This window comes from Sorex araneus, chromosome 3 (genome assembly GCF_027595985.1).
Source record: "Sorex araneus isolate mSorAra2 chromosome 3, mSorAra2.pri, whole genome shotgun sequence".
Taxonomy (NCBI): domain Eukaryota; kingdom Metazoa; phylum Chordata; class Mammalia; order Eulipotyphla; family Soricidae; genus Sorex; species Sorex araneus.
Window position 1 is genome coordinate 191887401 of NC_073304.1, and position 26078 is coordinate 191913478.

Here is a 26078-nt window from a genome sequence, read left to right on the forward strand (position 1 = left end):
CTGACTCCTGGAAGCACCGGTGGTCACCCCCACAAACCAACTCCAGCACCACCATGTCAGCTCTACTCCTGGCTTTGCTTCACAGACCAGTAAATCAATCTCAAAAGAGATCTATAGCTGCATTAATTTTGGACTTGCGCAGCCTGAACAAACTAGGGTAAATCGGAGGGGGTCAGCCTGGTGTCCACCCAAGCAGAGCCTCCTGCAGCCACTTGCTTCCCCAATCCAGAATCACCACCATATCCCTGGCTAGATTCCACAGTCTCTGGATGGCCCTCACTGAGATATAATCTGCTGAAAATCTGGGTATGCAGATTTTGTGACTGAAATCTCCAGGTTTTCTCGGGGTCAGGATGGGCTACCTCCCACCCTCCCTGTACTTCCAGAAGCCGTGGCTTGGGAGATACCCCCCCCCCAAAAAAAAACCTTTTTAATCAAATGTTTTATTGCCTTCCCCTCTCACTTTCCTTTGTTATTGCAATGACCAGAGTCACACATTCATTGGGTGGCTGCACTCACCTAGTTGAAGTGTTTGCCCAGGTCCATGACCTTTTGGCCCTGACACATTATTTTAGTTTAATTTCAGTTGCCAAACTCTCTCTCTCTCTCTCTCTCTCTTTCCCTCCTGGTCCTCTCTCCTCTCTTTCTCTCTCTCCTCTCCTCTCCTCTCTCTCTCTTCCTCTCTCTCAGAGCAACACCTGGCCATGCTTAGGGCTTACTTCTGGTTCTGTGCTTTGGGGTCATTCCAGGTGGTAATAGAGGGACCATATGCAGTACTGGGGCCATACCCAGAGGGCACGCACCTTACCTGCTGTACTCTCTCTTCAGCCCACCTCTCCTTTGGAAGCGCTCACACACTTGGTTGAGGTGCAGCCCCAGGGATCACAGACTCGAGCTGCCAACATTATACTCAGAGTCATCAGGGATTTGGATTCCTTACACACTTACCAGATAGGTTCTCTAATCACAGGCCACCATACTCCTGTACCCCTCCAGACCCCTGTCAGTTTTTTTCAGGGCCCTTGATTCATAGGACAGCAGTGCCCTCCAGGAAAGTCGTACCAGTTACCCACCGGCAGTGCTCACTTTCATTTTTGAATTCAATCTAATTTTGTTTTTGTCTGCTCGTATTTCTAATCTTATTATATCCCTTTTTATTATTTCTCTGGGATTCCAACACCTCCCAGTTTAGTGTTCTCATTGAATTTCATTAGCAGCTGTTTCATTAGTAGCACCGGAGAAAGATTAGAGTGTTAAACTAGGATAGACTTTAACAAAAACCTATGAAAATGTATGTTGTTATCTTTACATAAGTCCTGTTTAATCAAAGTTGCTCAGAAACCTCCCCCTGGCACTTATCGTCAGGACAGGACTCTGGTGCATGTGCTTGTCTCTCTGGGGGGAAAGGCGCATGGGCGATGCGTGTGGCTGTTCCTACTGTGCATGATAAGGCTCCGTGAGCGAGCGCATCTGTGTCCTTGCAGATCAATTCACTGTCCTTGCTTTTACTCTTCTGCAACCAGGAATCCACAGCCTTCAGTCTGAGATCTTGATTACTTGATGTCTGGACATATTTCAGGCAGAAAAGCTGTGGGTAGGCTCTTGCCTTGCACATGGCCAACTCAGGTTTGATCCTTGGGACCCCTTGTGGTCTGCCCTCCCGCCCCCCAGACCTGCCAGGAGTGATCCCTGAATGCAGAGCCATGAGTAAGTCCTGAGCACTACTGGGTGTGGCCCCCAAATTAAAAATATTAATAAGCACCTCCAGGTTTTTCAAAAGAGCTGCCAGAATAGGTTTATATTGGAGTACAGTGAATGAATCTTTCCCCCCACTTTTCTTGACTCTCATTTTAAATGTGCTAGCTACGTTAGCATGGTACACTTGGTTAAATAATCATCCCCGCTTTTATGTTTTAGGCACAAAATGTCACGCATTAAGTTTGGGTGATAGGATACATACGTGTATTCTTTTTATTACCTCAACTAATAGATGAGGAATGTAAAATATTGAACAAGGTTTTTTTTTTCCAATCAATACTTAATTTTTTAGAAACAATTAGAGACTCAACTCTGGCATAAATATGCACCCCACTCAGTTCCTGGGCCTCCTTCTGTTAGAGGATAATCTATAAATAATTCACGAAGCTGACATTACTCACTGTATTGTGATCATTTCTTCTGGGAAAATTTTAGCAACTGTTCTAATATAGATTGCCAGTTATCAGTAGTTGGGAATGCAAGTCAACTTTTAATTATGCAGAAGCTGATTATTCAGACTACAAACTGTTCATGCCCTGTAATTCTCCTTCCTGCTGCCTACCTTTTAGCATTTTCACTGCTCATTAGCACATATGCCAGAAGGTAGGCATTGGACAAGCAGGCGGGAGGAGAGGGGAAGGGAAAATAAAATCAGCTAAGCACTTAAGAGGAGCTCTGATGAAAGATTTCAGTACAATTTGTAGGATTGATCAGAATTGAGTCATTTGGATTCCCTGTGAATATTTTTTAATCTTTCTATTTTTATCCTTTAGAGCAACAAATAATAGAATACTCTTCATAGGGACAACATTATCCCTATATTTAATGTTTGCCTTCCTAGAGTATTTTTACACGGCAGCTCATGATGTTTTCTCTCCTCATTCTATTTTTATCCAGACTACTCTGTTTCTTGAGTGATTGATACTTGGCATATTTTGCAATCTGATGGTTTTCCAGAAAAATGGAAACTTTGCCTTTTAGTTCCAGTATCTTTCATATCTATCTCAGTTTTGTTGGAAATAGCACTTCCTTGTGCTTAACCCAGAGCTGCTGCACATGGGCCATTTTTGGTACCGAGGATTACCTGTGCATGTTCCTGGCACGTGTGTGGCTGTTCCAAAAACCCAGACCAGGATATCATCTGCCCAGGAACCTCTGGTTAAGTGAAACCTTAGCACGTAGTAAAACTTAGGGTGCTAGTGTCTTTGTTTGCCTAAGGCTGTTGTTCTTGTAGAATGCTCTGCCTCCTTCTCTGGGCTATCACCTGTCTCTCTCTCATTGTCCAGATACCTCTCTCTTACTATGACTCTGAACTATTGGGGACTGAGAAACTGAATAACAAGCCACTTAGAATAGTGGTCTGCAGGCAAGTACAGAGAACTTACACGTGAATACAAGTGCAGAAATGGCTTCTTCACTTAGAGGCCTTTTATTTTTTTTTTTCCTTCCTAATTTTCAAATCTTTTGTTAAATTACTTGATTGTGGGGCCACAGCAATACCACAGCGGGTAGGGCATTTGCCTTGTTTGTGGCTGACCTGGGTTCAAGCCTCAGCATCCCTTATGGTCTACTGAGCACCACCAGAAGTAATTCTGAGTGCAGAGCCAGGAGGAACCCCTGAGCATTGTGAGGTGTGACCCAAAAAGGAAAAAAAAATTACTTGATTGTGTTTCAAAGAAAGGAATTAGCTCGAATACTATCTGGGATAGACCTAATACAGAGCAGAGTTCCCAGTGAAAACTACTGCTGACCAATTTTCCATAAAATTAGGCTAAAGACAGAATGAACAGGTAAGCATAGGAAATAATGATTTAAAAAAAAAAAAAACCTAGATTATGGGGCTGAAAAGATAGTGCACAGGGAGGGGATTTGCCTTGCGTGCAGCCGACCCCGGGTTGGTCTCTGGCATTCCATATGATCCCCCCACGTACTGCTGGGAGTAATTCCTGAGTGCAGAGTTCAGAGTAACCCCTGAGCCAGGGTTAAAACAAAGCACACAAGCAAGCAAAAGCTAATTTATAAACCTGTTTAACTTGGGATTCTAAGTAACTTATTTTATTAAGCAGCCAAGTTCATCAAAAGCACTTGGATTAAAGTCTCCTGGATACCGTCTCTACAGGTAGTCTGGTTTCTGTAGCCTCGTGACCATTACAAAACCGTCTATCTAGAAGGCTCCCTAGTGATGTATTTTTCTATTCTAATCTTTGGGTTTGTTTTTTTTTAATGGTATGGAGACACAATGGCTAGGTTCTGGCATCCAGCGGACTTTTCCTGTGCCCGTTCGCTTTGCTTCCTGGGGGCCAGAGTCTGCGGGTGAGTCACGGTCCATCTGATTTACGCTGGATCCGGCTGTGGAGCTGTGACTCAGATGGGCTGTAGGCCCAGTGGCCCAGCTCATCTTCTGAGCACGAACAGCGCAGCCAGCACTAACGCCCTGACACATTTCCCCTTTCATCTTCCTGTCCTTTCAAGGATGTAATGAGAACATCATCGCCGACAGCAGGCAGGTCCGCCTCGCCACAGGCGTCTTCCCAGTGGTCAGCCTCCTGAACCATTCCTGCAGCCCCAACACCAGTGTGTCCTTCCTGGGCACGGTGGCCACAATTCGCGCCTCCCAGAAGATTGGCAAAGGGCAGGAGATCCTCCACTGCTACGGTGAGCCGCCGGCAGCATGCACATCCCCGCCGTCTGCAAGAAGGGGCCACCGCCTGGGATGATGCATCACCAGTGTTGGCTTCCATGAGAGGAAACGCAAACTTAGGCCTCCCCTCCCCACCCCCACTCCCCACAAAAAAAAGAAAAAAAAGACTTCCTAGGGGCTGGAGCAAAAGCACAGCGGATATGGCACTTGTCTTGCACTCAGCTGATCTGAGTTCTATCCCCAGCATCCATATGGTCCTCCGAGCACCGCCAGGAATAATTCCTGAGTGCAGACCCAGTAGTAACCTCTGAGTGTCTTCGGGTGTGGCCCTCTCAAAAAAAAAAAAAAAAAGACCTTAGGAGGGTCCTATTTTTCCTATACTCCTTTATACCCTGCTACTTAATTAATCCCTATGTAAACTTCCCGTCTGAAAATGAACTAAGAATGATGACATTTTGGCTTCTTTTTTCATCCTGTTCCTGCCACTTGGGAATAAGGTGTGCCTTTATCTGGTTCCACGATTGTTTATGTGAAAAGTCCCCGTCAGATGATGAATAATTAACCAGACCCTCTCCTGAGCTGAAGTTTCTTCAGCGGTGCTCGACTCTCTTGCTTTGAACATTGGCCAAGTGTGGTCTCCCTGCAGGTCCTCATGAGAGCAGGATGGGCGTTGCGGAAAGACAGCGGAAGCTGAGGTCTCAGTATTTCTTTGACTGCGGCTGCCCCGCCTGTCAGAAGGAGAAGCACAGTCTGGCTGCGGGGCCCAGGTGGGAAGCTTTCTGTTGTCACCGTTGCAGAGCACGCCTGCAGGTAAATCTCGGCTCCCTTCTCCTGGAGGCCAGGCCAAGGCCGTAAATCTGTTGGAGGAAGCTGTTGGGACTTAGCAGTGCAGAGAGCACTATGGCCTCTTCCCTTCCAGCCCACCCTCCCCACTTACATTACCCGCTGGCTGCAGGAACCTTAGTGCAGGGCTGCATGTAGGATTCCTCTTTCACTTGCAAATAGCAGGAAGTACCACCTAAACACTGGCTCCCAAGCGTGAGTGTGGGTGTGGGTGTGTGCAGGGTGGAGCTGGTGGAGAGGTTGGGAATTTATTCATACGGTATATTGAATTTTGGGCTGGAGATAACTCAAGTGGAAGAATAGGTGCTTAGCATATGTGAAGCTCTGAGTTTGCTCCCAACACCCTTCTCTGCCCCCCGCCCACCCCAGCACTGCCAAGTGTAGGTCGCATGGCCCGCCAGGCACCAAATCATCAGACCCACACTGTTGAGCTGAGCATCAGCACCCAATTCCCCTTCCATTCCAACCCTCCCCCCCCCGCCCCGCCACACACATACACCTCAGCACCACTGGATGTGGCACCTAAAAAAAAGGAAGATGCCAGACAGATGTGCTTCTGATACAACTTGCTCCGTGGACTCAATGTCCCCAAGACCCTTTTCTTTTTTTTCTTTTTGGGTCACACCTGACGATGCACAGGGGTTACCCCTGGCTCTGCACTCAGGAATTACCCCTGGTGGTGCTCAGGGGACCATATGGGATGCTGGGAATTGAATCCGGGTCAGCCGCGTGCAAGGGAAACACCCTACCCGCCATGCTATCACTCCAGCCCCCAATTTTTTTTAAATACCAGTTTTCAGTTTATTATTTTGTTTGGTTTTGGAGCCACACCTGGCTGTGTTCAGGATTGCTCCTCACTCTGTGCTCAGGCTCACTGCGATGGAGCTTGAGGGATCCTATGTGGGGGAGCAAACCGGGACAGCCAAATAAATGCAAGGCAGGTGCCCTACCCACTGTACTCTCTAGCCCCTAAGACCCAATTTTTTTTCTCTACCTCTCTCAGCTTCATTTCCTCAACCCCATCCTCACACAGCCTTTCCTCCTTTTGGGGAAATAGAGGGAGGTTGGGGCCACACCTGGCGTTGCTCAGGGAATACTCCTGGGATTGTGCTCAGGAGTGATTCCTGGCAGTGCATGGGGGTCTGTAGGTGGTGCTGGAGACTGAACAGGGCTGGCCGCATGCAAGGCCTTAACTCCAGTACTGTCTCTTCAGCCCTAGGTTCCTCTCAGGGCTGCCCTGTGGCTGCTGGCAGCTTCAGCCTCTTAGTCCCTCTGGCTAAGAGATTAAGAACAGGTGCTGCTCTGAGATCTGGACCAAAGTTTCATTGAGGGGTCGGAGCAATAGTACAGTGGGTAGGACTCTTGCCTTACAAGCAGCCAACCCGGGTTTGATGCCCAGCATCCCACATGGTCACCCAAGTACCACCAGGAGTGACTCCTGAGTACAGAGCCAAGAGTGACCCCTGAGCATTGCCTGGTATGCTCCCCTCCCCCCGAAAATTTTATTGTGTTTTATTTTTTTTAATTTTTTATTGAATCAATGTGAGATTTACAGTTACTCACGATTGAGTTTCAGTCATAAAATGTCCCAACACTCGTCCCTAACCAGTGCACATTTCCCGACACCAGTACTGTTGTGTTTAACTGACCTGCTCAGACCTGAAGGAAAATCAGAGCACATCATTTTCTTTTTTTTTTTTTTTTTTTTTTCCTTTTTGGGTCACACCCGGCGATGCACAGGGGCCACTCCTGGCTTTGCACTCAGGAATTACCCCTGGACCATATGGGATGCTGGGGATTGAACCCGGGTCGGCCGTGTGCAAGGCAAATGCCCTACCCTCTGTGCTATCACTCCAGCCCCAGAGCACGTCATTTTCTTCTCGTTCTCTGGGATAGAGGAATGAACAGACAGGAGGCATGTGCTACCCCTTCAGCTGCCCGCACTGCCCATGGGAGGAGATCCTAGGAGAAAGCAAATCGCCATTGCCAGAGGAGACCATGGATGCCAGCTTCTAAGGAACAGCAGATGTCTACCTGAGCAGATTTTTCTCATCAAAGGATAGGGTGTTCTTGGGGAGCCATCAGTGGGCCCTGTTAATTAGGAAGCTGAAGTTATGAGGGCCGAAGAGACGGTAGCAGGTAGGGCGCTTACCTCGCATTGCATGTGGCCAACCTGGATTCAATCCCCAGCACCCTATATGGTCTCCCAAGCCCTTCCAGGGCTGTTCCTTGAGCCCAGAGCATTGCTGGATATGGCCCAAAAGACAAAAAAGAAAGCTAAACTTGCAGGCTCAAGGTCAAATGTGATGAGACTTCACCACAGATCTTTTCTACTGGTTTTTCTAAGTTTTTTTCATGGTCACTAGAAATATGTCTGACATCCAGAGTTCTGGCCCCCAAGAGAAGTGTAGAGTTTTAAAGAGAAACTTTGCACTCTGCTAGTTTGGTTGCAAAAATTATATTTCCCAGCAGACTGGAGCACATGCTTTGCATGTGGGAGCTCTGGATTTAATACTTGGCACCACATGGCCATCTGAGCCCCATCAGGAGTGAGCCCTGAGTACTAAGCCAGGAGCATCTCCTGAGCACCATCAGGCATCGCCCAGTAAAAGGAAGGAAGGGACGGGGCCGGGAGGAGGAGGCTCAGTGGGCTTTGGCCATGGGATATAACTGCAGTTCTTTCCCATCCAGTCAGAAGTGTAGGTCAGTCAAATAACATGAGCACATGCCATGTGACAGGCCCACTCTGTGCAGGAATAAAAGACAAAACTGACTTCCACAGGGAGGTGACGTTCTTAGCTGTGGCAACTCATCTTGTGCGGAACCAGTCAGGCGGGATCACCTCATCGCTCGCTTACAGAACCTTCGGCAGCAAATCAAGATGGCCAGGAAGCTCCTCGGAAACAGTAAACTAGGTGAGATCAGCTCCCTGCCTTGATCCTCCAAGTCTCCCCTTTCCATTCTGAGATCACCTTGGACTCAAAAAAAAAAAAAAAAATTCAGTGATGGTTGAAGAGTTGAATTTAATTATCCCCATGCCAGCCACAAGATGGCTGTGTAAGCCAATGAGACCAAACCCTCACCAGCTCACATGTTCTTGAAAAGGGGCCAAATGATTTCAGCTCCCGGTTCCCTATGCATCAGATAGCTGGTTAAAGTGCCCTGAAGGGTGATCGCTGACACCCATGAGCTTGGAACAGTCCAGAGGCACGGTATCATTTGATTTTGATTCCAGGGCTAATGACCAGACTTGCGAGGGAGAATATTCTCTTCTCATCGGGGCCTCATCTGTCTTCTAGAGAGCAGGGGGGCATGTTCCAACGGAGAGACTTTTTTCCCCCAGAAAGGGAATTGTAGAACTCCTCATTACCCTTGAAAACTGCCGGAGAGTCTGCCATTGTGAAAATTTATGTTTCCTGCTTTAAGAAAGTTGACCTTTCCCTCAGAATTCAGGGTCAAGAGAAATAATCACCACAGTGGAATGTGGTCATTCCACTTTAAACTGCAGTCAGACCCTATGGGGGACGGGGTGGGGGGGGGGTAGGGGGGAACTTTCCTGGAGCCCTTTTCTTCGGGAAGAGGACGCAGGAGAAACCAGTAGTTCTCTTGGGACAGACATTGTGGGTTGGTGACCGCTAAAGACACAGAAGCGGGCAGCTCCATTCAGCCTCACCAGTGTAGACAGTGCGGGGCCGAGCTCTCCTAACTTGGGTTTTGCCCCTAACGAGGCCACTTTCCTTTCGAGCAGCTGAGCGAGCCATTGGAGTGTTGCTGGGCTGCCAGCGTGATGCCGAGAGCTTCCTGTTCCTGGAGCACACGGCGGTGGGGGAGATCGCAGATGCGCTGGCCCAGGCCTACGCTGCCTTAGGTACAGCATGAGTCTGAGGAGCAGACCCGCTTGCGTGTGTCCCTGTGACCCAAGCCTGTCTTCGCTTTCCTGCTGTCTGCTGTCCCTCCCCCTTAGCCCTCCTCGCCCTGAAAATCTTCCTCCCCGGTTGATGGTGGTTCTTTGCCGGAACCTGATTTTTCTTTCCTGGCAGGGGACTGGCAGGCGTCGGCTGCCCATCTACGGAAGAGTCTCCAAGTGGTTGAGGTTCGCCATGGGCCATCCAGTGTCGAGATGGGCCATGAGCTCTTCAAACTGGCCCAGATCCTTTTCAATGGGTGAGTCTCTCTCCTGTTGCTAGCACTCGGCGAGGCCATGCTGTTCCACCCCTCATCAGGCTCTTCTGTGCGGCTCTTCCCCATGGTGTGTTTGAGCACGTTGAAACCCACGTCCCCTCCAGGAGCGGGCCTTCATTTCTGGTTTCACTGGCACACTTGAAGCTTTAGAATTTCCTTCTGCAAGTCGGGGAAGGCACCTGGCTCTAAATGGGGGTTTCTTAGCCCCCTGGGAAAACTGGCCCCAAACACCCACTATGAGAGTAGTTCCGGTTCTTGCTGGAGGGGTCTCATGCCTAGTACCTCAACTCTAGGGCGCTTTCTTTTTCCTCACTCTGTTCCTTTCTGGTTTGGGATGGGGCACGATGGGAGAAGAGGTCGGGCCATACCTGGTGGTGCTTAGGGGCCACCCATAGCTCTGTTCGGGGGTCACTCCCCACCATGCTGGGAGACCATGCAGTACCAGGGATCAGACCCAGTCCTCCCATGGACAAAGCATGTGCACCATCCCTTGGAACCATTTCCAGGAGTAGCCCAGTTCTACTCCTTTTGTTATTTTGGGGTCAGGGGTGATTCGTTGACAAAAGTGCATGCCTCACAATATGTGAAACCTGGCTCTGAGCCCCTGCACACAAAAATAAAAAAATAAAGCAGGCACCAGAGAGATGCTCAAAGGACTGGAGCGCAGGCTTTGTATGCAGGGCCTTGGGGTTTGTTCCCCAGCACCATACCATCCCCTGGAACCATCCAGAACAATCCCAAGTACCACCAGGCAAGGTTCAGAAACAAAAAAACAGACATCCTGTGTTAACATTTCGGTTGGGTTTGGTTTTGCAGCCATACCTGGTGGTGCTTACGGCTTACTCCTGGCTCTGTGCTCAGGAATAACTCCTGGCAGAGCTCCGGGAACCATATGGGATGCTGGGGGTTGAACCTAGGTCAGCCACAGGCAAGGCAAGCACCCTGTCCACTATACTTTCTCCCCAGCCTTGTATTAAAGGTTATTAAATAGGGTTGATAAGTAAGAGTCTCATCCACCTTTGTAACTAAGATCATGGGAACTCTCTGCTGTCAGTATGTCTGGATGGACTCTTAGGCCTGGATAAAGCTGCCTTTGCTGTACTATAGTATAAGAAAGTGATGGGGCCGGAGCGATAGTACAGAGGGTAGGGCGTTTGCCTTGCACGTGGCTGACCAGGTTCAATTCCCGGCATCCCATATGGTCCCTCAAGCACCACCAGGAGTTATTCCTGAGCACAGAGCCAGGAGTAACCCCTGAGCACTGCTGGGTGTGACCCAAAAACCAAAAAAAAAAAAAAAAGGAAAGAAAGTGAGGGGCCAGAGAGATGGCTCAAAGGGTGGCGGGGCTCCAGGTGTAATCCCCCCTCAACAATAACAAAAAAATGTATTTGAAAGGGGCTTGGAGAGATAGTACATGGATAGGGCACTCACCTTGTATGCATCCAACCTAAGTTTATTTGTTTTTCCAACTTGAGTTTGAGCCCCTACATCCCCACCAGGAATGACTCCTGAGAGCAGAGCCAGGAGCACGCCCTGGGTACCACCAAGAGGTGTGACCCCTCCAAAAAATTTAAGTAGTTTGGGGCCGGAGCGATAGCACAGCGGGTAGGGCGTTTGTCTTGCACGCGGCCGACCCGGGTTCGATCCCCGGCATCCCATATTATGGTCCCCCGAGCACCGCCAGGAGTAATTCTTGAGTGCAAAGCCAGGAGTAACCCCTGAGTATCGCCGGGTGTGACCCAAAAAGAAAAAAAAAAATTTAAGTAGTTTGAAATTTGATCATAAGATGTTATGAAGGGGATAGGAGGCTGAGCGCCCAAGGGACAATCAGTTCTTTTCTGATTTGTTGTGTTACATCAAAACACTGAACAGAGATACTGGTAGAGCCATTTGTATGACTGTAGATGTTATCCTACTGAAGAGTTGCAGTAAGAATCAACAGGGACATAAAAGTAATTACTGGCATGGTTTCTCAACTTAAACTGAAAATTTGTTGAAGATATTACTGGCACTGGCAAAACAATGCAAATCTTGCTTTTCATGATCCAAAGACAATCATGATTGTAAACTTGCAGATGAAAGGATGCCTCAAAGTGCTGGGTATGACCAGACTTCTTTGAGTGTGAAATTCCGACAAGCTTATCATAGTCCCCTGAACCCACCAGGAGTGATCCCTGATCACAGAGCTAGGAACAAGCCCTGAGCACATCTGGGTGTGACTCAAAAAACAAAAATTGAATTATCAAATGGGTCTAGAGAGATATCACAGTGCATAGTGTGCTTGCCTTGCACACAGCTGACCTGGATTCAATCCCTGGCATCCTATGTGGTCCCCTGAGCATTACCAGGTGTGGATCAAAACCAAATATAAATAAATAACCCCAAAATAAAAAGCTTTAAAAAAAATTAAAAAGTACTATTTCTGTGACCATGTGCTGAATAGAGCTTATTGCAAGCCCTAGCTGAGAATTTTATCTGTTTCATATTTTAAGAATGTCACTTGCTCCATTCCTAAATTTTTTATTGTTACTATGAACCTCTAAGACTCAGTTCCCTTTGGGTGGGTTATTGTTTGACTCAAGAAAATGAAAAAAAAATGTTTTGCCCTACACGAATAGTGAATAGAAAGATTGACATTATATTAGGGTCAGAGAGAGTCCAGTGAGGAAAGCATTTGCCTTGAATGCAGCTGAGCCAGGGTCAACCTGTGAGCGATGCTTGGTCTTCTGAGCACCGCCAGGAGTGATCCCTGAGCGCAGAGCCAGGAGTAAGCCTTGAGCACAGCCAGGTGTGGCCCAAAATCAACAACAAAAAAATTCCATCTGTAAGAAGCATTTAAGGAGAAGATAGGTGAGTTTTCCCATTGGTATTTTGTTTTATGTATTTAGGCAGGAACAGGAAAGAGTAAATGTTGCTCAAGGTGCCACGGTGTGTTTAGGAAAGAAGCAGTTTGAGCATCAATGACAGCACCTAGGAGGGCTGTTACAGCAGAAGGCTCGTGTATCCTGCAATTATTTCAGTAATGTTTCAGTATTAGTAGCTCTATTTTCCTGCTTGTTTGCATTATAGCCAGTGAATCTTTGTCAACACTTGCTCCTTTTAAATACAAATCATTAAATTCCAAAAGCACTTTATCACTTTTCCAATTCTTTTTTTTTCAAAGTTAAATAAAATTCAAATTTTTATTTAATAATTCATGTTTCATTCAATAATTCATCCAGTTCCCATCTGGTAAGAGTGCTTGCATGCTGTCAGGCAGCTGAAAATACACTGCATTATACACAATTAGGCCAAATGCTAACCATGTTCTTTTAATAATATGTTGATTTTTGCAATAGCTTTGTTGGGGTTTTTATTTTGTTTTAAACCATTTTTTATTGAGATACTGGAATTTGCAAATTTCGAACCAACCCAGGTTCAATCCCCAGGCATCCCATATCGTCCCCTGAGCACCGCCATGAGTAATTCCTGAGTGTAACCCCTGAGCACCGCTAGGTGTGACCCAAAAAGGGAAAAAGAAAACTACAAGGGGAAAATCTGAATAGGCCTGTAAAAATACTAAGGGTGTTTTATCCTAAGAAAGGATAAAATATTGGGGCTGGAGCGATAGTACAGCAGGTAGGGCACTTGCCTTGCACACAGCCTACCCAGGTTTGATCCCCAGGACACTATATAGTCCCCTGATCCTTACCAGAAGTGATCTCTGAGCACAGATTCAGGAGTAAGCCCTGAGCACCAACAGTTGTGGTCTCCTCTCCCAAAAAAGGAAAGAGAGTATTGGCATGATATCGGGGGAAAATTGGTTTTGGTTTTGGTTTTGGTTTCTGGGGCCACAGATGCTTGCGGCTAACTCCAGGCTCTGCACTCAGGGATCACTCCTGATGGGTTCAGGGGACCCTATGGAGTGCCAAGGATTACCAGGCACAAGGGAAGTGCCCTAGCTACTGTACTACCTCTCCAGTCCCTATATTAGAAAATATATTATTGATACTGCTTAGGTATCTGCATTAATAAATAAAAGATTTTAATAAAAATCTCTATGGATGTAAAAATAAAACCTCATCAGACATAGAACATCCAATATAAATGAGACGTTAATTCTTTATTAAAATTGTATAAAATTCCTTAGCAAGCTAGGAGTAAACATGCCTTTCTTAATCTAGTAGAGGACAACTATGAGTGAATGCCATACTCAGTGCCACATGCTTGGAAGTTTGTCCTTTAAAGAAGGTCCTTTAGGGGCCAGAGCCATAGTATGGCAGGGAGGGCACTTGCCTTGCATGCAGCCCACCCAGATTCAATCCCCGGCATCCCACATGGTTCCCCAAGCACCCCAGAAGTAATTCCTGAATGAAGAACCAGGAGTAATCCCTGAGCACTGCTGGGTGTGACACCCTCCCCCAAAGAAGATGGGGCTGGAGCTATAGTACAGTAGGTAGGGCGTTTGTTTTGTGTGGAGCCTGGATTTGATCCGAGGCATCCCATATGGTCCCTGAGCACCACCAGGACTGATTCCTGAGTGCAGAGGCAGGTGTAACCCCAAGCAACACCAGGTATGATCCAAAAAGAAGAAGGAAGGGAGGGAGGCAAAAAGCTTGCCTTGCTTCTTGCAAAAGTAGTTTTAAGACTGTGAATTTCCTAAGATATGTTGATGAAGTTGTGTATCATTCCATCAAATCTGAACAACAACCTAGTTGGATGGAGTATTCTTGGTGAGGTGTTGATTTTATTCCTTTTTTTTTTTCTTTTTGGGTCACACCTGGCGATGCACAGGGGTTACTCCTGGCTCTGCACTCAGGAATTACTCCTGGTGGGGAACCATATGGGATGTCGGGGATCAAATCCAGGTCAGCCTGGATTTTTATACTTTATATATATATATATATATATATATATATATATATGCATATATATGTGTGTATATATATATATATTTTTTTTTTGCTTTTTGGGTCACACCTGGCAACGCACAGGGGTTACTCCTGGCTCTGCACTCAGGAATTACCCCTGGCTGTGCTCAGGGGACCATATAGGATGCTGGGATTTGAACCTGGGTCGGCCGCGTGCAAGGCAAACGCCCTACCCGCTGTGCTATCTCTCCAGCCCCAACTTTTTATATATTTTTATACTTCCATTTTTATACTTTATTCCTCCATTCTCTTCTACAAACATATAAGAGTTCATAGTCTCATTTGATAAGGTTAGCTGTGGATTTTATGGGCTTTATATATATATAAAAGTTCTTTTTTGTTTTGTTTTGCTTTTTGGGTCACACCAGCGATGATGCACAGGCCTTACTCCTGGCTCTGCACTCAGGAATTACTCCTGGCGGGGCTCAGGGGGACCATATGGGATGCTGGGAATCGAACCGGGTCGGCTGCGTGCAAGGCAAACACCCCACCCACTGTGCTATCACTCTAGCCCCTCCACACCCCACCCACTGTGCTATCACTCTAGCCCCTCCGTTTTTTTTTTGTTTTTTGTTTTTGTTTTGTTTTGTTTTGTTTTTAAGGAGTCACACCTGGAGATGCTCAAAGGTTACTCCTTGCTCTGCACTCAGGAATTACTCCTGGCTTGGGACCATATGGGATGTCGGGGATCAAATCCAGGTCAGCCACATGCAAGGCAAATGCCCTATGCACTGTACTATCTGTACTATCATTCTAGCCCTTGTTGTTTTTGTTTTTGCAGGGTCACGCCCAGCAGTGCTCAGGGCTTACTTCTGGCTGATGGGACTAGGTTTTTCATACAGGATGCCAGGGATCGAACCTGGGTTGGCCTCATGCAAGGCAAAAACCTATCACTGTAGTAGCATTCCAGAGCCTGGCCTTACTGCTTTCAATATCTTGTCTCTGTCTTTTTCATTCTGAGCACAATGTGTCTTGAAGTTTTCCTAGTTGAGTCTATTTTCTCTGGGACTCTTTGAGACTCTTGTATTTGATTTTCTGTATTCCTCAACTCTGGAAGTTTATAACTACAAGTTTAACTATTCTTCATCAAATTCGCCTGCCTGGTCCTTAGAGACTCTGATGGTTTTTATATTCTTAAGCTCTCATCCCATAGTTCCCTAGTGTGCTATTTTTTTTTTCAGACAATTTTCATCTTACATTCTCTCCATCTCATCTTGGAGCTTTTCAGTGTTTTCTTTGGCTGCTGTTATTCTGCTGCTCAGAGCTTCTAATGACTTTTTAAAAAAATATTTTTATGAAATCGCCATGGGATAAACAGTTACAGAGTTGTCCATGATTGGGCTTCAGCTATACAATGTTCCAGCACCAGTGTACCTTTCCACCACCAATGTACCCAGTTTCCTTTTCTCCACTAATGGCTTTTTTTAATATAACCTACCATATTCTTTTTTGCCATTTCTACATAAAGTTTTCTCATTTCTGCTCTCATACTTTCTCGTGCTTTGCTGACTACCTGTGCCATCGCTTCTTTGAATTTATTAGACATCCTCACCATGGTGTCACTAAAGGCATTTTCTGATGGTTTCCAGAGCTGCTTGATGTTGGTTGTGTGTTTCATGCTATTATTGTTTAGCTCACTGAACTTGGAAGGCGTCTACATTGCTTCCCTACTGGTTTTCCAGCGCTCCTGCTGAGGATGAGTCTGTGGGTTTCTTGGGGAGGTTGGGTTGTTTGTTTGGTTTTGGGACCCATCAATGCTGAGAGGTTACTCCTGGTCATGCACTCCAGAATCACTCCCATTGGTGGGGCTCAAGGGACTATATGGGGTGCTGGGTCAGCCTGTGCAAGGCAAGGACTCTCCCCACCATACCATCACTCCAGCCCCCTGAAGTTAGATGTTGTAGTTAGATCCCCTGCAAAACTCTGTGGATTAGGTAGAGGGTTGCTTTTTCCCTTCCCTGCCCGTCTGCACCAGTGACAGGAAGTATAACTGTGAGCAGCATGAGATTTGCTGGGAATATCTGTACTTCAGGAATAGAATTTCACAGCGCTTCAGAAGCTGTGGCAGAGGTCAGGTGTGGAGGCTGCTGGGACCCAGCTGGAAACGAGGGCGTCTGCCTTCTGTGGAGTGATGTCAGCCAGGGACTTACCTCACCTGCAAGGGGGAGCCTCGAGCAGACATTCAGGATTTGTGGTGTGCGACCATTACTTTGGTGCAGGTTGCATCATTCTTCCAAATTTGTTTTGTTTTGTTTGGGGGCCACACCCAGCATTGCTCAGGGCTTACTCCTGGCTCTGGTCTCAGGAATCACTCCTGATGGTGCTAAGGGGACCATATGTAGAGCTGGGGGTCAAATCTGGGCCAGCTGTATGGAAAGCAAATGCCCTATCCACTCTACTATCCCTCCAACCCCTACTGTACCGTTTTTTATTCAACTATCCTTAAATAAAGGCTGTCTCTTTAAAAAGGAAAAAAATAAGAGATTATGACTGATGGTGATCCTGCTGCTAAGACTGAGGTTGCCCATTTGGGCTGAGAGGGACAGTCAGGGATGAATAATTAGGTAACAGATACACTTGGTTACTCTAGAAGGAAACTCCCCAAGTTGACTTTTGTTCCCTTCTGTTTTGGGAACCCCACTTACCAGTGCTTAAAGCTGACTCCTGACTCTGTGCTGATGGTGCTTGGGAATGATCATATGGAATGCCGGGGTTCGAATCCATTTGCCCGTGTGCAAGGCAAGTGCCCTACCCACTGTGCTATCTTGCCTGCTGCCACCTCAGGTGACTTTTGGTTCCGGTGATGGCCAGAAGGTCCTCAAAGTCACCAAGAACAATATGGAGAATGCCAGGGACTTGTTCTAAAATGTTTTCAAATCTGACCAAAAATGCTGGCATGGTAATTAAATGAAGATTCCTAAGTAAACCCTAAGCTATGTAGCAGATCAGAGCTGTGGCAGAGTAACTCTTTCCTATCTTCGGAGGATCCTGAAATATTTCTGCCCTTCTGTTGGTTTTGGTTTAGTCTGTGGCCTTCCCGGCAGGGCTACCCCCAGCCGCGCTCAAGAGGCCGCGGGGCAGCCCCAAGCATGCACACCAGCCCTTTATCCTTTCTTCCCACTTTATTATAAACTCAAACTAGGCCAGGCCCAATATTTGTGGCAGTGTCCTGTCTGCCCTCTGGAATGTAAGATCCTTGCAGGCAACAACTCCGGCTTGTGCCTGTGTGTTCCTCCTGGGCTGAGGAGGCCTGGGGCAGAGCTTGCCAGCTGCATGAGTGGACCCTCCTCCTTTGTTTCAGATGCGCTGTCGCCGAGGCCCTGAGCACAATATACAGGGCAGAGAAGGTCCTGCTGCTGCACTGTGACCCGCAGGATGATGAGATCCAGGAGCTACAGCAGATGAAATCCTGCTTATTGGACCTGCCCCCAGCCCTTGCGGGGCCGTCGGTGTAGCCCCCAGGGATGTGGGCCCACAGGACAGTAGCCTGAGGAAGGAGAAGCGAAGGGGACCCGTTGCTGCTGGGCCACCAGGGAGTACAGGACTCAGCAACACTCCTCGCTTCGTGTGTGAGGGGAGGAGAGAAGGGGCCCTGGAAATGGCGGGGCTGGAAAGAGATGTTCACCTATTTTGAGGAACGTTTCCTGAAATAGTTAACCGCCTTCCAGTAAAAACCCCCAGTTCCCAGAAAAGCCTGAAAACTAGTATCTAGAGAGCCAAAGCCCTTTCAAGGTATTTTCGCTGATCTGCAGCATCTGGAAAGTAGCCTGGGGGTTTGGCTAGACTCCACCTCGCTCAGTGATGATGGTCTGTTTCCCCGGAACATTCCTTTGGTTTCTAGTAGTAATGAAATGGTGTGTACCACTCCGGTGGGAACTTAAACGCTTACCGCTTGTATTGTAATTGAAAAATAATTATAAAGCAAGAAATCACTGAAGCGCTTTACCTCCAGAGACACAATTTCATTTGTGATATCTAGCTTCCTTGCATCCTTTGTTTAAACTAGTGTAGTATGACTTGTGAGTAGAGAAATAAATATGGGGCCATTTTATTGCTGGGTGGTGTCTACCCGGGATGGTGACTCGAAGCTTGTTTTCGACCAACTTTTCCATCTTTGTCATCGATATTTCATTTTATACTCCTGGCACACTCACTGATGAAACACTTGGCTTTTATAACACGTATGCCCACTTTCTGAGTTCTCTTTATTAGCAAGCCTGAAAGAAACGACAGTTTTCAACCAGTGTTTCCCAAGCTGGCAAGCGAGATGCAGACTGCACAGGGGCTGGGCAGGAAGCGCAGAGGGCTGGGGCGCATGCCCAGTGAGCACAGGCCCCAACAGCAAGCTGCAGCACCACAACGTCACCAGTTGTTACCAGGTCTGGCCTTGGTGATCCCTAGCACTGTGAGGAGGGTTCCCCCCCCCAAAAAAAAAATATATTGCATAGGTACTGGTGCCCGCTCGAACAAATCGGTGAGCAACGGGATGACTACCAGGTACTGAGAAGTGGAAGAAGCTTTCCAAAGATGCCAAGTGTGCAGGCCCTGCGGGCCATGTTTCAAACTGGAGATGGAAGGTAAGACCAATCTCTCCCATCTGGATGTGGAGCCTCGGGCCCATCCTACTCCCGAGACTAGGCTTGAGTCTCACCCCTGTAACATCTCTACTGGTGTCTGAGTGGTTCAGATGAATGGGTGAGAACGAATGCCAGGCTCAGGGGCCAGAGAGATAGTACAGCAGGTGAGGCACTTGCATCACCTGTAGCCAACCCAGGTTCAATCCCCAGCACCTCTGATGGTCCCCTGTGGTTCTGTGAGCCCTGCCAGGAGTGAGCCCTGAGTGCAGAACCAGGAGTGAGCCCTGAGCACAGCCAAGTGTGACCCAAAAAACAAAGGGAAAAAAGAAAAATGCCAGATTCACACTGCTGATTTTTGTTTTGACCCAGGATTAAACCTGGATCAGCCTCGTGCAAGGCTGTCCTATCCCATACTGTTTTGAGAGCTTATCTACCCTGGCCATTGGTTACCATGGTATTATAGTAGGGGGCAGGGGGGAGTGGTCCAGGGGTTAAGGTGCTTGCCATGCACACAGTTTGATTCCTGCCACCGCATGCTTCCCTGAGCATGTCCAGGAGTGACCCCTCAGCACTCAGGAGTAGCCCAGAATCTTATTTCTCCCCCCTTTAACTCACTGAAGCAAGGCAGTAGCTAGTGAGATATTTTTAGCAAACAAATTAGTTCTAGGGGCTGGAGAGTAGCACAGCGGGCAGGGCGCATGCCTTGCAGACAGCTGACCTGGGTTCAATCCTGGCATCCCATATGGTCATTCAAGCCCTGACAGGAGTGATCCCAGAGTGCAGCCAAGTGTGATCTTTTTCTAATTTAGTTCTGTGGTTATTCAGTTTGAAAAGCTTGTTATATTTATTTCTAAAAAATGTTTTGTTGATGGCTGGAGTGATAGCACAGCAGGTAGGGCATTTGCCTTGCACGTGGACGACCTGGGTTCGATTCCCAGCATCCCATATAGTTCCCTGAGCACCGCCAGGAGTAATTCCTGAGGGCAGAGCCAGGAGTAACCCCTGTGCATCGCCAGGTGTGACCCAAAAAGAAAAATGTTTTGTTGAGATGCTGATGCAGTAATACAGCCAGGTAAAGCACTTACCTTATATACCATTGACTTGGGTTTGATCCCCCGCACCCCATATGGTCCCCCAAGCACTACCAGGAGTGATCCCTGAGCACAGAGCCAGGAGTAAGTCCTGAGCGCCACCAGGTGTGACCTGCCCCCCCAAATAAAAAGGTTCTGTTGGGGGCCAGAGAGATCACTCAAGGGCTGGAGCACATGCATTGCATGCAGAGGACCCAGATTCCATCCCAGGTACCAAGAGTGACCCCTAGGCATTGCCAGATGTGACCACAAAGCCAAAAAATACATAAATAAGGAGTAATTTCCTGAAATTACAAATTACCTCCCTTATCGTTCCATGTGTTTCCCTCTTGCGTGGCACCAGCCTGACTGGGAGTAACTAGAGCCTTGAGCTGTGAAGGCGGGACCGCCCCTCTCCAGGGCCAGGCTCACACTGACACCACCGACCCCTCTGTGTCGGGTCCGTGTATTCCCAGTCACATGGGGATCTGGTACTAAGGGGAAGAATAAAGGGGAGAGAAAGAAGGAAAGAGCTTTTTCCACTCTGGAGAAGCCGGCGTTTTCTCTTGAACATGTCTATCTCTTCTTTCTCTCCTCTCACGTTTCTCTTTTCATTTTCTCCCAGGAAAAGTTACTTTGCTTGAGGCCAGAGCAGCAGTGCAGTGAATAGGGCACTTGCCTTGCACATGGCTGATCCCTGGCACCTGAGCACCGCCAGGAGTGATCCCTAATGCAGAGCCAGGAGGAAGCCCTGAGCACTGCTGGGTGTGGCCCCCAAAACAAAAGAAAACCAAAAAAATTACAATGCTTCAGGAAGTAATGGAGGGAGGGGGGAAAGGAAGAAGGGAGGGGAGGAGGGAGTAGGAGGGGGGAGGGAGGAAGAGCTGTCAACAGTGGATATGCCTAATTTTCAGGTTCTTGTGGTCAGTGTGTAAGATGAGCATCATGACCACCAGATATCTTCAGTGGTAGCTCCTTTACTTAACAGCTCATACAGAGACATCTCTGTCCGGAACAGCAGCCCCCGTCACTGCTAGCTGCGCCCCAGCTGGCTCCTTGCTGCTCCCTCCACTCTTCACTGTTCTCTGCCATTCTCCAATGTTAGCCAGTCTGACCTCCTATGCAGTGACCTGTATTTATATATACTGCCTAGCCCCACCCTCACTGATTCTGCTCTCTGATCTGTGTTTTGTGAAAATGACCATCAGATAATCTTGATTATCTGTCATTTCCCCCCACACACACTTCCTCTTAACTGAAGAGAGAAGAAAGGAAGGGAGGAAGGAACAGAAGTCACCTAAAGTCTCATTTAAGAGTTAGCACTATTGGGGCTGGAGCGATAGCACAGCGGGTAGGGCATTTGCCTTGCACGTGGCCGACCCGGGTTCGATTCCCAGCATCCCATATGGGTTCCCCATGTACCACCAGGAGTAATTCCTGAGTGCATGAGTCAGGAGTAACCCCTGTGTATCACTGGGTGTGACCCAAAAAGGGGGGGGGGAAGTCGGCACTATTGGGGGAGAGGGCTTCTTGAGTGGAACAGTGGTCCTAGCAGATAAATACCTCTTGAGCAACCAGTCACTCGCTCATTGCCCAATTCCAACAAGCAAACACTTCCAAATAGTGACTTTCTATAGGGTTCAGATAGAAATTGCCTCTTGATACCAGCAAACTCCTAAAGGGTGATTTGCCATCTAGTGTGCTTATACCTTGAAACACAACGAGGAACAAAGTAACAAAAGTGAGGATAAAAAGTACTTTTATTGCAAAGAGTATTGAAACATAATAGGCAGCCTTCAGGCAATATATAACCTGCGGAGTCTAGAACACCATGTTCTAGAGTACTGAAACGTTCACCTGGAGCATTAAGGGCCTCTGGGGTCCAGAATTTTGCCTATGAAGAGAAGGGCCCCTGTGTCTGTGTCCCTCAGCACGAAGATGAAAGGCTGGTTAAGGTGGTAGTTCAGGGGGAAGGTGAGCCGGGCCGGCTGGAGCCCGGGGCTGGGCGCGGCGCCTGCGCCATCCTCGTTCCACTCGAAGGCAGCCCGGTGCTCCACTTGAGTCAGCTTAACAGGCTTGCCTGTGATCTTGCTGAAGTCTGGTGACTCGAACAAGGACTGTAGCTCTGCAGAGATTGAGGGAGATTCCCATTAAAGCCAGGCCTCACCCAACACCCCAGAGAGTGCAGTCGTGATTCTTTGTTGTTACAATTTGGAGGGCCTATACCTGGTTGTGCTCAGAGGTGACTCCTGGCTCTGTGCTCAGGAATCACTCCTGGGTGCCTCGGGGGACCATTTGATGTGATGTGTTAGCAGTCGAACCCAGGTCGACCACCCAAGGCAAGCACCCTCCCCACTGTACTATCTCTCCGGCCCTCATGATGCTTCACTCCTAATCCCCAAGAAGGCAGGCAAACATGAAAGAAAGGAAGACTTCTTAACTCCCGCGTGGGTTGGCAAAGGGCTAAAGTGGCTTGCCCAGGAGCACACAGCAAGTGAGACAGAGGTTAGAAACCAGGTCACCAGGCCTGTCTTGAAAGGTGGTTTTCTGAGTTCCTGCCATTGACTCACAGGGCTGGGGAATGAGACAGACAGGAGGGTTCAACCTTCCCTTTCGCCTCTCACAGAATCAGTGGAGGCCCCAAGTCCTGCTTAGCTCAGCGGATGGCCCCACCCCTTCCTAGCGCAAAGGGGTCTTGCAGACATACTCATCTCCTGCAGGCCCTTGGTGACTTCGCCTTCGTAACTCAGCTTCAGCTTGGGGATGGTCAGGACGGCTTGAACAGTCTTCAGTTCTCGGTCGATGTCATGAATGAACTCAGAGGTGAGGCTTTCTTCTATCATGGTCAAGTTTTGGGTCACTCTCAGAGGCAGGAAGAAGATGATGCTCATGCTTCCACTCAAGGGCAGCTGGGCAATCTGCAAGGATGGAGAGAGCAGGGGGCTGGTCCCTGGAGAGCCTGGGATAGATGCCTCCAGGCTGCTTTCTCTTCTACAGGCCCCATCACACTTTCCCCACACCCCATCTCTTGCATAGTTGTCCCTCTAGGCTATTGCTGGCTGGCAGCAAAGATATCTACTAATGTTCTTCCAAAACTAGGCCATTGTCTTTTCTTACTGTAACCTAATACCAGCTGAAGTTACCCTCAGAAACAATTTCCTCTTGTGTTCCAAAGCACTAGAATTGAATTCTACATTTGTGTTTTCTCCCAAGATTTGTCTGCTAACAATTGCTGATTCTCTGGGATGAAAAGAGGGGTGTTTAGGCACAAGAATGGGTCATTTGTCCCTAACCTATGGGACAAAGTATGTCAGGAACCCCAGGAGTCCCTGAAATTATACATAGAAATATGGATCTGGCTAATGCATACGTGGTGTTTCCCTCAGATTAACTCAAGATTTTTGTCAGATTTTCAAAGAAAAGGGTTAAGAACTATTGAGTGAGGGTGTCTTGTCTTGCATGCATAAGACCTAGGTTCCATCCCTGGCCCCTGTGAAAACCACCACCACCACCACCAGGAGCTACTGAATGCCAGCTGTTAGCACATAAGTACTAAACGCTCATCCTGTTCCTCACAAATGTGTCTTTCATAATTACATTCCTTGACTCATGCTCTTCCCTCCCAAGAGTCAAGATAGTCCTCACGGGGCCCTGAGAGATAGTACAGCGAGTAGGGCGCTTGCCTTACATGTGACCAGCCCTGGAATCACCTATGGTCCCCTGAGTCCCACCACGAGTGATCCTTGAGCACAGAGCCAGGAGTAAGCCCTGAGCACCACCAGGTGTGGCCCCCAAAATGACAAAGTTCTCATGCTGTATGTTTGATGTTGTACCAGGTGCAGTTATGGATGACAAAGGAGAAAGCAACAATGTCCCTGAAAACACTCCTGAACCTTCCAGACTCCTGCCTCCCACTGACCAACTTCCCGTGATTTTCTGCGAGCTTACTTTCATATATACAAACAACTCATAAACTACTTAGCCCTGTGCAAATTGTTACGCTAGCTTGAGAGGAGCAAGAAGGGGCTTTGAAGACAGAAATGTACCCTCTCTTCAGGTTTTGAGCACCTGCTAGCACCTTAGTTTTGCATCAGCCTTTGTCTCAAATAATTGACCTTTAAGCTCCGAGAACAGCAATTTAGAGTCTATGACAGCTTTTGGTGGTTTGCTTTAGAATTCTAGAAAGATGTGGTCAGAGTAATAGCACAACAGGTAAGGTGCTTGCCTTGCATGCGGCCAAGCCAGGTTTGATCCCCAACACCCCACATGGTCCTCTGAGCCCACCAGGAATAAGCCCTGAGCACTGTAGGATGTGACCCAGAAATATAGAATGAAAAGAAAACACACAGAGTTGCTTGATCTTTGGTGCTGTTGGGAGCAGAATTTCCAGAACTACCCACTTCACTCCATTTCCTTTTGAGAAAACAGAGGATTCTCAGAATCTGTTAACTTGCTTAAAGTGATTGACTGGGTGAAATGGAGATAGCTGTTAGTGCTCGCTCGCTCTCTTTCTTTCTCTCTCTCATCACCATCACCATCATCATCATCATCATCATCATCCTATTCCAGCACACCTTTCTATCTTGGGCTTCTCCCCCACCCCACCCTGCAGACCTTGCAGTTGAGATCAGAATCCAGGCCATAGCGTATGACAGCTTTGGGGTCCGACATCATGGGGACTCGTATTGTCCTCCCCTCGTCCAAGTGGAAGTCCGCCAGAGAAGTCTTTTTGGGGTCAAACTTGGTTACCCACTGCCCTGGAATGAAATAGATGATGTGTCCTGAGCCCCAGGAGACCAGAGAGGGTGGGAGCGGAGCCATGGGGCAGAGTCATCAGAGACACTGATCTAACGGTGAAAGAATTCTGAGCGCTGATCAGCCCACAACACATTGAGATCCGAGCCACCTGAGAGCCCCTCATGCCCTCTGCAAACAGGGGAGGCTCATCAGCTTGACTGCTTCGCTGGGTTACACGCCCTGCTCACCTAGGAGAGAAGCAGACGGGGCTCTGTTCTACAGTGGGGGGTCTGGGAGGCAGGAAAGACCCAGAGAGGTCAGCCTGGGAAAGCGCTGGTGCTACAGTGATGAGGTGACACATAAACTCACACCGAGAGTGACAGGCAAGCTCCTTGCTGAACCCTCTGTGTGCCTCTCACTCCCTGGAGACATCCGTGTAAGAAGTGTTTCTCTTAGAACCAAGGAGTTTGAGAAATAGTGTAGAGTGGGTAGGACATTTTCCTGGCATGCAGCCGACCTGGGTTGGATCCCTGGTGGTACATATGGTTTCCTAAGCCCTGCCAGGAGTGATCCCTGAACAGAGCCAGGAATAGACCGTGAGCACCTTCAATCATGGTCCCCACAGCCCCCATCGCCAAAAAGCTAAGGAGTCTCGTCTTGTTATTGCTGATGACAAGCAGAAGCACTTACAAGTTTGTTCTTTTCTTTTTCTTTTTTAAGGAGGGAATGTTTGCGCGGGGGGAGGGAGGGGGGTCACATCTAGTGATGCTTGGGAGCTGTTCCCAGTGCTTTATTTGGGGACAGGGGTCACTCCTGGCAGTGATCAGGGATCCACATGGTGCCGGGACCAGGACCTGGCCCTCTTGTGTGTAAAGCACGTGCTCTGGCTTGCTGAGCCGTCCTCCAGGCCTGCATATAAGCTTTGGAAGTGGAGGTTGACTCAGCCTAGACCTCCGTGGGGCTGGCCTCACTCTGGGTCTGTGGACAGTGCCGGGCAACGCGGTTGTTGGAGTTCTAACCAGGATTTACTGAATACCTGCTGTGTGCTGGGCACAGTGCCAGGTGGGTGTGCAGATGGGACTGTCTAACAGACTCTTTCGAAGTCAGCGACAGTCCCTGGTTGAAGATGAGGAAATAGGCCCACAAGGGCTATGAGATTTGTGCAGGACACAGTCTCGGGTAATCACAGACCTGGCCTGAGCCCGTCCCGGTCTGGCCTGACTCCGGAGAGTGCTGCCCCCTACAGGCCCAGCGGCGGCAGTGCCTTCGCCCTCTGCTGGCTCCTCCCACAAACCTCCAGCACTTAGCAGGCCCTCAGCAGATCTTTGCCTGAGATGTGAAGCCTCAGACCCTCCTGTGA

At 48.2% G+C, this 26078-nt stretch overlaps 2 protein-coding genes across 2 annotated transcripts in view; one reads left to right on the plus strand and one right to left on the minus strand.

Moving 5' to 3' along the window:
• Nucleotides 1–18407, plus strand: part of SMYD4 (SET and MYND domain containing 4) — a 48445-nt gene extending 30038 nt beyond the window's left edge. The window contains exons 6-11 of the mRNA XM_004604977.2: nt 4231–4413; nt 5046–5209; nt 8025–8157; nt 8991–9110; nt 9283–9406; nt 17636–18407. Coding sequence (XP_004605034.2) covers nt 4231–4413; nt 5046–5209; nt 8025–8157; nt 8991–9110; nt 9283–9406; nt 17636–17789 — 878 coding nt within the window. The 3' untranslated portion in view covers nt 17790–18407. The remainder of the gene's footprint in view (nt 1–4230; nt 4414–5045; nt 5210–8024; nt 8158–8990; nt 9111–9282; nt 9407–17635) is intronic.
• A 3316-nt stretch (nt 18408–21723) lies between these two features.
• Nucleotides 21724–26078, minus strand: part of SERPINF1 (serpin family F member 1) — a 12975-nt gene continuing 8620 nt past the window's right edge. Inside the window, exons 6-8 of the mRNA XM_004604978.2 lie at nt 24596–24738; nt 22689–22899; nt 21724–22106 (exon numbers count right to left, since the gene is read on the minus strand). Of these exons, the coding sequence (XP_004605035.2) occupies nt 21847–22106; nt 22689–22899; nt 24596–24738 (614 nt within the window). The 3' untranslated portion in view covers nt 21724–21846. The remainder of the gene's footprint in view (nt 22107–22688; nt 22900–24595; nt 24739–26078) is intronic.